The sequence below is a fragment of the Tachysurus vachellii genome, chromosome 15 (assembly GCF_030014155.1).
Source record: "Tachysurus vachellii isolate PV-2020 chromosome 15, HZAU_Pvac_v1, whole genome shotgun sequence".
In the NCBI taxonomy this organism is placed as follows: domain Eukaryota; kingdom Metazoa; phylum Chordata; class Actinopteri; order Siluriformes; family Bagridae; genus Tachysurus; species Tachysurus vachellii.
This window is the reverse complement of record NC_083474.1, coordinates 6820414-6834264: the sequence shown is the minus strand read 5'-3', so window position 1 is coordinate 6834264 and position 13851 is coordinate 6820414. Positions and strand designations below refer to the sequence as shown.

General features: G+C 39.7%; 1 protein-coding gene across 1 annotated transcript; it reads left to right on the top strand.

Moving 5' to 3' along the window:
- Positions 1-8770: 8770 nt before the first annotated feature.
- Positions 8771-13189, top strand: vps26b (VPS26, retromer complex component B). Its single transcript, XM_060887574.1, has 7 exons — positions 8771-8864; positions 9090-9417; positions 9514-9670; positions 11431-11595; positions 11696-11871; positions 12807-12949; positions 13039-13189. Exons 2-7 carry the CDS (start codon positions 9195-9197, stop codon positions 13162-13164), a joined length of 990 nt encoding a protein of 329 aa, XP_060743557.1. The 5' UTR covers positions 8771-8864; positions 9090-9194; the 3' UTR covers positions 13165-13189.
- The last annotated feature ends 662 nt before the right edge of the window (positions 13190-13851 follow it).

Sequence of the window (13851 nt, the reverse complement as noted above, 5' to 3'; positions counted from 1 at the left end):
GAGATTCACAATTTAACTCCAAATTGTATTTTCTACAGATTACAAATCAGGACCCCAATGATGGTGGCCGAGACATTATGGTCAACAGGCTTCTGGGAGGAACGGCCATGTATCCACCCGAGAGCGTGTTTCCACCCAAGAGCGTGTCTATACCCCAACATGTGTCTCCACCCGAACCTGCATTTCTGCTCAAACCTGTGTCTCCACCCAAACCTGCATCTCCCACTGAACCTGTGTCTCCACCCGAACCCGTGTCTCCACCCGAACCCGTGTCTCCACCCGAACCCGTGTCTCCACCCAAACCTGTGTCTCCACCCGAACCTGTGTCTCCACCTAAGGTGAACTACTAATCCCTTTCAGTTTCTTCCTTTCGCAATACACTGTGTTCACTTCCCCTTACTCTGTCTTTTAGGATACACTGTACACTGTATTTTGTATAGCTGCTGTCTGAAATGACTTTTATCAGCATAAATATATATAAGAAGTTTATATGGACTATAGGGGGTTCAATCACAGTTCCCTGATACTAACACAGCATAGCTGTTCTGTTTTATATATATTGTAGTCTGTGTGTAATGCTCATTGTTTGCTTTCTCTATCTCCTTGTACAGCTCATAAAGGCAAAAGGATATGGATATATAATATATTCCTCTGAAGCAGAAGCCAAAACAGCTATCAGGGAGATGAATGGGAAGGTTGTGGGAACGGACCTGCTGAATATTTCTCTGTATGAAACAAAAAATGGAACTAGCAGAGGAGAAGATGAGACGCGGCTGGAACAGAAGCACGTGGCAGAGTTATAACGGAGATACGAAGTGGTTCTGGCCGTGGACATGAACGCTAATAAGACTGAATAAAATTACACCTTTGTTGCACAAATGGTGTGAGTTTTTAATGACACTAAATAAATGTTAGTGTAAATGCCTCACACAGCAGCAGCAGCAGTAAAAGTGCTGTAAAATAATCAGCTCTAAAATTCCACCTCAATAAAATAGAATTAGGATTTAATAACTGAACATAATTAAAACCTCAGTTATGAATTGTGTAATAACTGATGAACAGTATTTATTATAACTGAGTAAATATATAGATATAAATACAGATCATGTTTGTAACAGTAAAGTGATCAGAGACTCTCACAGTAGAACACGTGAGAGTCGGAACACACAAGAGATTTTATTTATCGGTGTGCAGTAAGTTTAAAAAAACAGAAAGTTTTATATGTTTAACAAAGGACATGTCTGCTGCATCACCTGTCACCAATCTGACACTCCTGAGATCTGCTTAGTTTTTGAACTTGCTGAGTTCCTGTGCACGTTCTCCACAATGTTCGTATGGGTTTCCTCCAAGTTCTCTGCCTTCTTTATACATCCCAAAAAACATGACAGGAGGCAGACCGGCTACACACACTAAAGTGACCCTGTGTGTTTATGGAGCCTTAAAGGTGGGGTGCAAGATGTTTGAGAAATGCTTCAGAAAACTGATTCGGGCTGACAAACAAAACAAACGTGTAGCCAATGAGCAGAAAAAGGCGGGTCTTGTCAATATGCGGCGGAGAGAAAGTTCAGTGCGCATGTCTGACATTAGCAGAAAGCGATTGAAACATTGACATGGCGGATAAAAACGAAAAGCGAAAAAAGGCTTACGATAAGGAAAGAAGCAGGACCCGTGTTAATATAGGATCAGCTTTCCAGCACTGGAGAGAACTGAACGTCTTCCGCATGAAACGGAGCTAAACCTTTCACGGTACAACACACAGTACTACAAAAACACATTTGTATTACCATAGTATTACTCATTGTGTTCATTTATTGATAAAAATATACCCTCGGCCAGCTGCCCCAGCAGGTTCTGCCATAATAGTTGCCTGGGTTATACTTGGGTTATACTTATGTCTGGTGTATGTGTGGGGCAGAGCTATCAAAACAGGGGTGACACCCATTTGGGTTAGGGGCGTGTTTGTTTTGGTGATTTCAAATGTCAACATTGGCTTTCAAACATCGTGCACCCCAACTTTAAACCTAGTTCCTTAAACATTACTGGCCTAAGAGTAATTTAGAGCATATAAAAAGGGAGAAGATCTTGCGTGATGAGGTCACGTGGCCGAGATGCCAGAGACCTGATTCAGATAATGAAGCTGCTGAGATTTGAAGAAGCTCAAACAAAAGAGAAAACACAAAAGGCATCCATCGTCGTTTTCTCTCTTACAAACATCCAGCCTAAATCCACATGAAGCTCTTTATTACTCTATAATAATAGTAAAATATAGTATATGTATATATTTAAAATAATATTTAAATCACTATGGCTGTATGTTATGTGTTAAGTAGTGTGTGTGTGTGTGTGTGTGTGTGTGTGTGTGTACAATCTCAGGTGAATATTGCACCTGAAGAAGACAGCCTAAAGGAGGAAGAGACTGTGGGCAGTGGAAGTGTGCAGGGTATGAGACCGTACGATCGGACCGGGGATCCGCACGACAATGGGCGGGGCTCCGTACGACATGGGACGGGGCTCCGCACTATACGCGCTCGGAATGTTTGCGTAAACAAGATCCAGCGTGTTTTCACCTCTCGTTAGAAAGTCCACATACTGAAGGCATTTAGGCAGAACTGACTTGAGATTTGCATGATTGAAATCTCCGGCGATGATAAACAGTCCATCAGAGTGAACATTCTACAGATCGCTAATAGCCCCATAGAGTTCACATAGAGCCTCTTTAGCATTAGCGCTGGGGGGTGGGGTGTAAACTCTGATCATGTAAACAGTGGTGAATTCACGTGTTACTGCGTGTTACTGCTTATTAAAGGATATAAATTGATTAATGTCCTTGTAATTGACTGTGCCAGACATCAGTTTTTAAAAGCGTATATATATAAATGGTATATATTAATTTTCATAATGAAATTTAATCATTTCTATTGATCACATACACAATCATACAGGGTACCACATGCAGTGAGCTGCTATTTACTAGTGTCTGTTTTATATAAGATCCTAATCCTATAATCCTATAGAATAGGGTCAAAAATGTAGAAATATGAAATACAAGGAAATAAAATAAAGTAGAATAGATTAAAAAGTAAAATAAAATAGTGTTTGTTGTGAAAGGGTTGGAGTGAAAGTGGTGGCTGAGCGGATCTTTCCTGTCCTGATAGCTGACTGTAGTAATGTCAATATGACAAAGAAATCAAAAAGCAGCATGAAGAGGAAAGAAACCTAATAACTTCACTTCATTTGATAGATTCACATTGTTGTGCTTAGAAATCAGATAATCCTGAGATTTACACAGATATATAGACTGTGATTAAAGCATGAAGATACCAGTGTGAATATATTTTAGCACAAAAAAAATTAGAGCGAGGCCTCTTGGGGCTGAGCCGCTCATGTCTTAAAATACTAGTCAGGACATTTTAAATACAAAAGAATTATTGTCATGTTGTGTTGTGGTTTTGGACATAAACATATGATTACATATGTTAGTAGTGTAGTGTATAACACTGATGGATGCTGTTGGCTGAGTCATGTGACATTCTACAGGGTCATAAAAGTTCCGGAACACAATAACAGCTCATCACCGTTTACATTTAAATTGTTGACATTCGATTTCAAACACAGTGAGCGAACTTCATCGAGCGAGCGATTATTTGGAGAGACTTTTACCATTCACAATTTACACAGCATACTTTATTCACTCAAAACACAACAAACTTTTTACACAACACACACCAAACATTTTACACAACACACCCCAAACTTTTTACACAACACACTTCATTTTTCACAAATTTGACTTTTTAAACGAGGCACATCACACCACCAAGTTTGGAAAATGGTAAGTTTCCTGATTATGACTTTGTTGATTAGTAAATTTGATCATCAGGTTCCATCTTATTTAAGCATTCATACTGTCTATTTAAATATTAAGTTTGTTTATTTTAATATTCACTTACATTTATATTTATTTTATATTAAATTGTAAGACAAGTAGCTTATTGTCTTAGGGAGCACTAAAGCCTTAGACATGATGATTTAACACAGAAATGTAAGACAAAGTATAATAAGTAATGAATTCAGGCCTGTTTCTGAAGAGAAATGTCATCATTAAGCCTCAGTATGAACTTGTTCATTTCTTTTTGTTTTTCTGAAACAATCAGTTTTTATAAAAGCCATCTCTGTTTCTTCTTTCAGTTCCAGCTGGAAGAAACTGTGCACTTTGTGCCTGCTATTTATACACCTGACTTTGAAGATGTCTCTGTCAATGTCTACCCTGAGTACACCCCTGGGTACCAAATCGTGTACTACCCCGAGTACAACCCTGTGTACTACACCGAGTACAACCCTGTGTCCCAACCTGAGTACTACCCCGAGTACAACCCTGTGTACTACCCCGAGTACAACCCTGTGTCCCAACCTGAGTACTACCCCGAGTACAACCCTGAATACTACCCTGTGAACTACCCCGAGTACAGCCCTGAGTACTACCAGTTCCTGCCACCCGACTTCTACCCCCAACCCCTAACAGTAGAGACTGTTGAAGAAGACTGCTTCCTCCCATCACCACAGCTTCCTCACAACCACCAGACAATTCTGCCTGAAAGGATGCACACACTGGTAAGAAATCAAAAAAGCACTACATTTAAAATACTTAAGGTTTTTATAATGATGTTTTTACATTTTAACTCCAGACATTTAACACCTAAGTTATCTCTAGGAGATTCACAATTTAACTCCAAATTGTATTTTCTACAGATTACAAATCAGGACCCCAATGATGGTGGCCGAGACATTATGGTCAACGGGCTTCTGGGAGGAACGGCCATGTATCCACCCGAGAGCGTGTCTGTACCACCTGCGTCTCCACCTGAATCTGCATCTCTGCTCAAACCTGTGTCTCCACCCAAACCTGCATCTCCCACTGAACCTGTGTCTCCAACTGAACCTGCATCTCCCCCTGAACCCATGTCTCCACCCAAACCTGCATCTCTCACTGAACCTGTGTCTCCAACCGAACCTGCATCTCCCCCTGAACCCATGTCTCCACCCAAACCTGCATCTCCCACTGAACCCGTGTCTCCAACCGAACCTGCATCTCCCCCTGAACCCATGTCTCCACCCAAACCTGCATCTCCCATTGAACCCGTGTCTCCAACCGTACCTGCATCTCCCCCTGAACCCTTGTCTCCACCCAAACCTGCATCTCCCCCTGAACCCGTGTCTCCAACCGAACCTGCATCTCCCATTGAACCTGTGTCTCCACCCGAACCTGTGTCTCCACCCGAACCTGTGTCTCCACTTGAGACCATGTCACAACTGGAGCCTGTGCAGACAGATACTGCAAACACAAAGGTACAGCATTAAAGTCTGTCTGCAGATCGCAGACCTGAGAAGACATGACTATTTGTCCCTATATGGACATGGGGAGGTGCCTCTAATGTGATCTGATTATCATGAAGCTAGAAAACTTGATCTTCAGGATCCATTTTATTTAAGCATTCATGCTATCTAGTTTAATATTAAGTTTATTTATTTTAATATTTACTTACATTTATATTAATTTCATAATAAATTGTAAGACAAGTAGCTTCTTTTCTTAAGAAGCACTAAAGCCTTAGACATGATGATTTAACACAGAAGTGGAAGATACAGTATAATAAGACAAATACCATTATTTTCATCATTAAGCCTCAGTATGAACTTGTTCATTTCTTTTTGTTTTTCTAAAACAATCAGTTTCTCTAAAAGCCATCTCTGTTTCTTCTTTCAGTTCCAGCCGGATGAAACTGTGCACTATGTGCCTGCGACTAATACACCTGACTTCGAAGATGTCCCTGACAACCTCTACCCCGAGTACAACCCTATGTACTACCCCGAGTACTCCCAGTTCCTGCCCCCCGAATTCTACCCCAAACCCCTAAAGGTAGAGACTGTTGAAGAAGACTGCTTCCTCCCATCACCACAGCCTCCTCACAACCACCAGACAATTCTGCCTGAAAGGATGCACACACTGGTAAGAAATTAAAAAGCACTACAGTAAAAATACTTAAGGTTTTTATAATGATGTTTTTACATTTTAACTCCAGACATTTAACACCTAAGTTATCTCTAGGAGATTCACAATTTAACTCCAAATTGTATTTTCTACAGATTACAAATCAGGACCCCAATGATGGTGGCCGAGACATTATGGTCAACGGGCTTCTGGGAGGAACGGCCATGTATCCACCCGAGAGCGTGTTTCCACCCGAGAACGTTTCTGCACCCCAACATGTGTCTCCACCCGAACCTGCATCTCTGCTCAAACCTGTGTCTCCACCCACACCTGCATCTCCCACTGAACCTGTGTCTCCACCCGAACACAAACCCACCTACAGCATAACAAACACAAAGGTACAGCGTTAAAGTCTGTCTGCAGATCGCAGACCAGATTGCAGACATGCCTTTGTGTCCATATAGGACATGCCTATGTGTCCATTATTTTTCTGTTTCATTTTTTGTCATATTTTGAACTTTTTGATTGGTTTATTTAACACACTGGATGTTATCTGGACTTTGCCCTCTGTTCTGCAGGTAGTTAAACTGTTCATTAGGGCTTTGGACTCCATACTGCATATTCCATAGCTGTTCTGTTTTATATATATTTTAGTCTGTGTGTAATGCTCATTGTAATGCTTTCTCTCTCTCTTATAAAGGCTAAAGGATATGGATATATAACATATTTCTCTGAAGCAGAAGCCAAAACAGCTATCAGGGAGATGAATGGGAAGGTTGTGGGAACGGACCTGCTGAATATTTCTCTGTATGAAACAAAAAATGGAACTAGCAGAGAAGAAGATGAGACGCGGCTGGAACAGAAGCACGTGGCAGAGTTATAACGGAGATACGAAGTGGTTCTGGCCGTGGACATGAACGCTAATAAGACTAAATAAAATTATACCTTCCAAATGTTGCACAAATGGTGTGAGTTTTTAATCACACTAAATAAATGTTAGTGTAAATGCCTCACACAGCAGCAGCAGCAGGAGCAGTAAAAGTGCTGTAAAATAATCAGCTCTAAAATTCCACCTCAATAAATATAATAAGAATTTACTGAACATCATTAAAACTTCAGTTATGAACTATATAATAACTGATGAACAGTATTTATTATAACTGAGTAAATATATATAGATATAAATACAGATCATGTTTGAGACTCTCACAGTAGAACACTTATCCCTGCTTTGTAAGTTGGGGTCAAAGTGTAGGGTCAGCCATGATTGTCAGCGATGCAGGGTTGCACATTGGGGATAAATACAAACACATTTAAATATAAGTCTAATATTAATCTTGAATTTTTGTATTATATTAATCTTTGTATAATATAAAACAAATGTTTATTCTGTTCTGTAAAGCTGCTTTCAGACAAAGTTCATTGTTAAAAACACTATACAAATACATCTGAATTGAATTTTGGGAAATAACGCTAATATAATGCTAATCAGAAATATAACGGTTGAACATCTTTAAGCACCTAGTCATCACATAAATAATATAATAATATTATCATACTGTACATTTTCCTCATAGTTTATTTGCTAGTTTGATTACTTCAAATTCCCAAAATGAAAGAAACACTTTAATAGATTAGCAACATTTTCAGTGTCAGTGCGTCTGACATTTAAATGATCGGGATCCAGAAAGCACTTCAGGTAAGATAACGCAGAAAAAAAATCATACCTTGTTATAACTGCAGCCTGTGGTGTAAGGAATGAAATCTCAAGTCAGAATAACAGATAGTAATCACGTTAGCACAACATATTAGTAGTTAAAGCCAGCTGTATGTGAAATCAATAAAGGTTTGGCACAAGGTGCTGCTTCATGTTTGTAGGTTGACACGGCATGGTACCTGGAGAAATATGTGTGTGTGCCTGGAGGAAAATGTACACTTCTGTATTACACACAGGTCATTCCTGAACCATTCCCATCGTGGGAACATCCCAAAAGACCTGCTGATTTGGAGATTCTGGCAATTCTGCCAGAAAAAAAAAGGTACCGAAGCATTCGGGCCATCACCACCAGACTGTGTAACAGTTTCTTTCCACAAGCCAACAGACTCCTTAATAACTGCACAGAACACACATGTGCACATAAACTGTATGGACTGCACAGACCTACATCAAATACACACTTCCAATATACATCCATCAAACTGTTTACATGCTGTTTTGCACACTTTTTGCTCTTTGCACATGCTGTCTCACATTTCAGTCTTCGGCTGTTTTGCACAATACTTTACATTATCTCAGGGACCTGCTGCTATAATACTGTGTTCATCTAGTATTCTAGTGTGTGTGTGTGTGTGTGTGTGTGTGTGTCTGTGTGTGTCTGTGTGTGTTGCCATGCGATGGTACAGCATCCCATCTAAAGTGTCTTCCCACCTCGAACTCACAGATTAATATTTAAACGAATAAATATTATATATAATAATTATATTCTATTATATAATTATATTATAATATATAATTATATATTATATATATACACTAAATATAAATAATAAATATATTAATAATAAATATGTAAATAAACATCCGGGGAGCTTTATTTTGAAACATCCGTTAGACTTTTATTCTGAATTTTTTTCAGTCCCAACGGTCTTTCCCGAAAGTGTCTAATAAAATGGTCGAATCACAAACCGGTCTTTACCCCTTATAGAAGTGCACTACATAGTAAACGACATAACATCTTCTGTAACATTATCTAGTGCAGAATTTACCCCTTAGGAAGTCATTTGGGATACAGCCTTTGATATTAGCAGCTGTTAAAGCACGTCTTCTTTAAAACAACCGACGTCTAAGAATCATTTATAAGCGTTTGACTTTCAGGTATTAACATTTTAAAAATAATTTTATCTCAGGATGTGGACTTTAATAAAATCTTTACATTGTCCCCTTGCTAACTTGCTAACTACGTGTAGTTTTGGTAGCACGCGCTATAACTACCTTGTGAGGTACATTATAAACACACCTCAAGTTAATGTGTCTTTTTTTATACTTTAAACGTGTTTATGTGGTTATTAGTTTAACGGAACTTGTTTTCTTTACTTCCAGCTAGTTTCATATCCCGTGCTACAAGTGTTTCGCAACCAACCACACACACACACACACACACACACACACACACACACACACACACACACACACACAGAGAGAGCTATGAGCTTTTTCGGCTTTGGCCAAAGCGCAGACATCGACATAGTGTTAAGCGACGCTGAGACGAGGAAAAAAGCTGAGCACAAGAGTGAAGATGGCAAAAAGGAGAAATATTTCCTTTTCCTTGACGGTGAAACGGTGAGCGGTAAAGTCAACATCACACTGAAAAACCCAGGGAGGAAACTTGAGCATTATGGCATCAAGATCGAGTTCCTCGGACAGATCGGTGAGAGATCTCCATACATTCATTCCACACATTTATCCTGGATCAGTATTCTGAGTGTGTGTGTGTGTGTGTGTGTGTGTGTGTGTGTGTGTTTAGAGTTGTATTATGACAGAGGGAACCACCATGACTTTGTTTCCCTGGTTAAGGATCTCGCGCGACCAGGAGAACTTTCCAACTCCCAGTCTTTCGACTTCGAGTTTTCTCATGTGGAGAAACCATATGAGTCATACACAGGCCAGAATGTGAAGCTAAGGTGAGTGACACACACACACACACACACACACACACACACACACACACACACACACACATAGCCATACACATACACAGGCCAGAACGTGAAGCTAAGGTGAGTGACACACACACATACACAGGCCAGAATGTGAAGCTAAGGTGAGTGACACACACACACACATAGCCATACACATACACAGGCCAGAACGTGAAGCTAAGGTGAGTGACACACACACACACACAGGCCAGAACATGAAGGTGAGTGACAGATACACACATACTCACTCTCTCTCTCTCACACACACACACACAGTAATAATGTTTATCTGTGGTTGACAATGTGGTTGCATTCCATATCAGTTTTGTTGCTGCTAAAGGTAAACATTCTGGAGGGATATTTGGTCTGTATATAATATTCAACAGTGGTAATCTGCATCATATCAGGAGAGATGAAGAAAAAGCAGTGTGTAATCTTTGGCAGGACCATGTGCTCTCTACTGTCTTTACTCCCGTTGGTTGTCGCTGCACCGAGCCAACTGTTTTTAACTTTGTTGCGTCACTGGACATGCCTACATCTGGTCACCAGTAGACTCTGTCGCTCACATCATTCTCACCGAAACACTAACTGTCTATAGTGGCTTTGCCGCTGTGTGTAACTGTATGTGTGAATGCAACATTACCTGCCATAAAGTTGCTCCACCCACTGATAAATGTTGCCACAGTAGTTGGTCATTGGGGACATTAGTGATTAGTGATTGGTTATTGGGAACAGTGATGATCACTGATTGGTCATTGGGGACATTAGTGATTGGCTCAGGACATTGGTGATTGGTTATTGGGAACATTAGTCATTAGGGACATTAGTGATTGGTTATTAGGGACATTAGTGATTGGTTATTGGAACCAGTGGTGATCAGTGATTGGTCATTGGTGGCATTAGCGGTCACTGATTTGTTATTGGGAACAGTGTTGTTTAGTGATTTAGATATTGGGGGCATTAGTGATTGGTAATTGAAACATTGCTGATCAGTGATTGGTCATTGGGAACATTGTTGATCAGTGATTGGTTATTAGGGGCATTAGTGATCAGTGATTTGGTCATTGGGAACAGTGTTTTTCAGAGATTGGTTATTGGGGCATTAGTGATTGGTAATTGAAACATTGCTGATCAGTGATTGGTCATTGGAACAGTGTTTATCAGTGATTAGTCATTAGGGACATAAGTGATCAGTGATTTGGTCATTGGGCGCAGTGTTGATTAGAGATTGTTGGGCACAGTACAGTAGTTCATATAGAAAGCACCACTAATCCCTGCTCCAGCTTTAAGGTGCAGTGCATATTTATGCACTATTGCACGTCATACCGAGTAGTGTGTTCACTGAGTATTCCAACGAGTGGATGAGCACTTCAAGCATCTGGATCTGGATGATGCACTTATTCAACCGAAAAAACGATGCGTAGACCGTTGGATGTTTCATGCACTCAGCACTCACAGCTTTGATTACATAGGTGAAGAGGGGCAGAGCTACCAGGCACTGACGCTGGATAAGAAAATTCTTTTCAAATGGCTGACAGCAGTCTGGTGGACAAGACATCTCACAAATGCCTGTTAAATTAGCCCACATTGTGTGATTTATTTTTCACTATTTTAAAAATTCACTGTAAAGTGAGATTTATTATATTAGGATACTTTTATGTCTGATCTTCCTCCATGAGGATTTGGTTTTATTCCAGCATTACAGTTTGTGTTGCATACACACTTGTCTCTGTCACCTGTAGGTACATACTTCGTGCGACGATAAGCCGCAGAATGACCAACATCACCAAGGAAATGGATATCGTAGTGCACACGCTGTGCACATACCCCGAGTTAAACTCATCTATCAAGATGGAGGTTGGCATTGAAGACTGTCTGCATATTGAGTTTGAGTACAACAAATCCAAGTAAGTGCCACAATGAATTATTTCATATTACACTATATTAGACTTGTAATGTACTTCCAGCAGGTTCTAGCTGATGATCACTTTTGTTTGTTGCATATAGATATCACTTGAAAGATGTGATTGTGGGGAAGATCTACTTCCTTCTTGTGAGGATAAAAATAAAGCACATGGAGATTGATATAATAAAGCGAGAGACAACGGGTACGGGACCCAGCGTCTATCATGAAAACGAAACCATTGCCAAATACGAGATTATGGATGGAGCACCAGTGAGAGGTAAAGCAAATATATTCAAACCATATAGTCAGTATTACTTGTAGAAAATCATGCTACGAGACGTGGCCTGGGAAAGTCGTTCATCTTCTGAAAATGTTCCGCTAATTTTTCTGAACCGAAAGATTCTCTTTTGAACACGTCAGCCACCGGTTCCAGCATTTTAAATTCTGTGTGTATCAAAAAAAATTCATAATAATTAATCAGTCCCTCTAGAATTTGCTGGATTTTTGATTGCAGAAATTGAATGCAAAATCCTTATATTTGGAGAAGCTTGCAAAAGACTTAAAAAAGCACCAACATCCAGGACTAAGATTTAACATAAGAGAAACGTTCAGGATTAAGACTTAACAACAGAGCGATATTAAGGACTAAGACTTAACAGTTCAAGACCTGTGCACATTTAACATAATAATACCATGAGAAATAAAGAATAAATGTACAGATACATAACTCTCCAAGTTCTTTACAGACTGAGATTAAGATTTCTCTACAGATTAACTGTATTCTATATATTACACGATTGCAGTTTAAGAACAAAGATGTACAGTGGTCATTATTAAAGTCATAAAGTGGCAGTGCGTGTGTAGGACTGGAGTAACACTATGTAAATGTTTGTTGTGCAATAAGCAGTGTAGTAGTCAAGCATGCAAATTCAGTAGTTATGACAAACATAAAGGAAGCTACTAAAAAATGACCTTTTCAGCTGTTTTTAACTTGTCTGTGCTGGTTATCCTGAAAATCCAGATACATCCTATTAACATTCAACCACTTTAATTATTTTTAGATATCACGCTAATGAGAACCTCAGACATACAAACTAAAATCATACAGTATAACCGTAATATAAAAAGCATGTCTTTCCCAGACTGACACACACACACACACGTTTAAATAACTTCTACCCCTCTTTCGCATCGTTTACCTGTTTCCATTAGGCGAATCGATACCCATCCGGTTATTTCTTGCCGGCTACGAGCTGACTCCCACCATGAAAGACATAAATAAGAAGTACTCTGTCCGATATTATCTGAACCTGGTCCTTATAGACGAGGAGGAGAGACGCTACTTCAAACAGCAGGTGCGGTATCCTTCATGCAGCACGGAAATCCTACAGATTGTATAGCAGTGCAAAGAAAAAAGTATAATCTATTACTTTCCTTTGTGAAGGAAATCACACTGTGGAGAAAAGGAGACATCGTCAAGAGGAGTATGTCCCAACAGGCCGCCATAGCATCTCAGAGGTTTGAAGGATCGAAAACTGGCAGTGTTGTGGTTAATGACAATGTTCAGTGAAATGCTAGTGGTTTCTATTTAAAAACCGTTCCTGAGGGCTCAGCAGCACAGGAGTTTCGGGATCGACGGGAAAGCAGATCATTCCCAAATATCATCCAGGTGCTCAATTTTTAGACATGTACATGTCGATCGGTGAGATTTCCATCCAAACCTGTCGATTATAAATAAGTAGCTATCCTACAAAAGCTTTCTACTTAAAAATATCCACATTTTTTGCTTTTTAGTTCATCATTCAAAAACATTCCTTTACCTTTCTGATCAAATCAATACTAATTATTTTAACGTTGTGTTTATTCTGGTAAATCAGCCTTAAGTAAACACTGGGAGATTTTTGTTTTGTTTTGTTGTCAGAAGTTGCTCTATTTACAGTTAGCTTATTCGTAATCCATTTGCACACAATATTATTCTGTATTCTTGGAATCAGGGAAGAGGCAGTGCAGAAACGATAAAGACGTTCATGCTGCGTTTAGCTAAAACTCCGAACTCAGACTAAGGAAAACCAAAGAAAATAGGAAACATGGGACGGTCTCCTGAATTCTGAGATCTCAGAAGGTTGATCGTAACAAAGTAGATGAGTTGTACTGTGTGTATATACTGTATTTGTGTGTTAGCTTTAAGTAAGTCAACATACAGACATCCAGTTCTCACATCTCACTCATCACAGGTAGCCAGCTTCCTACTACTGAG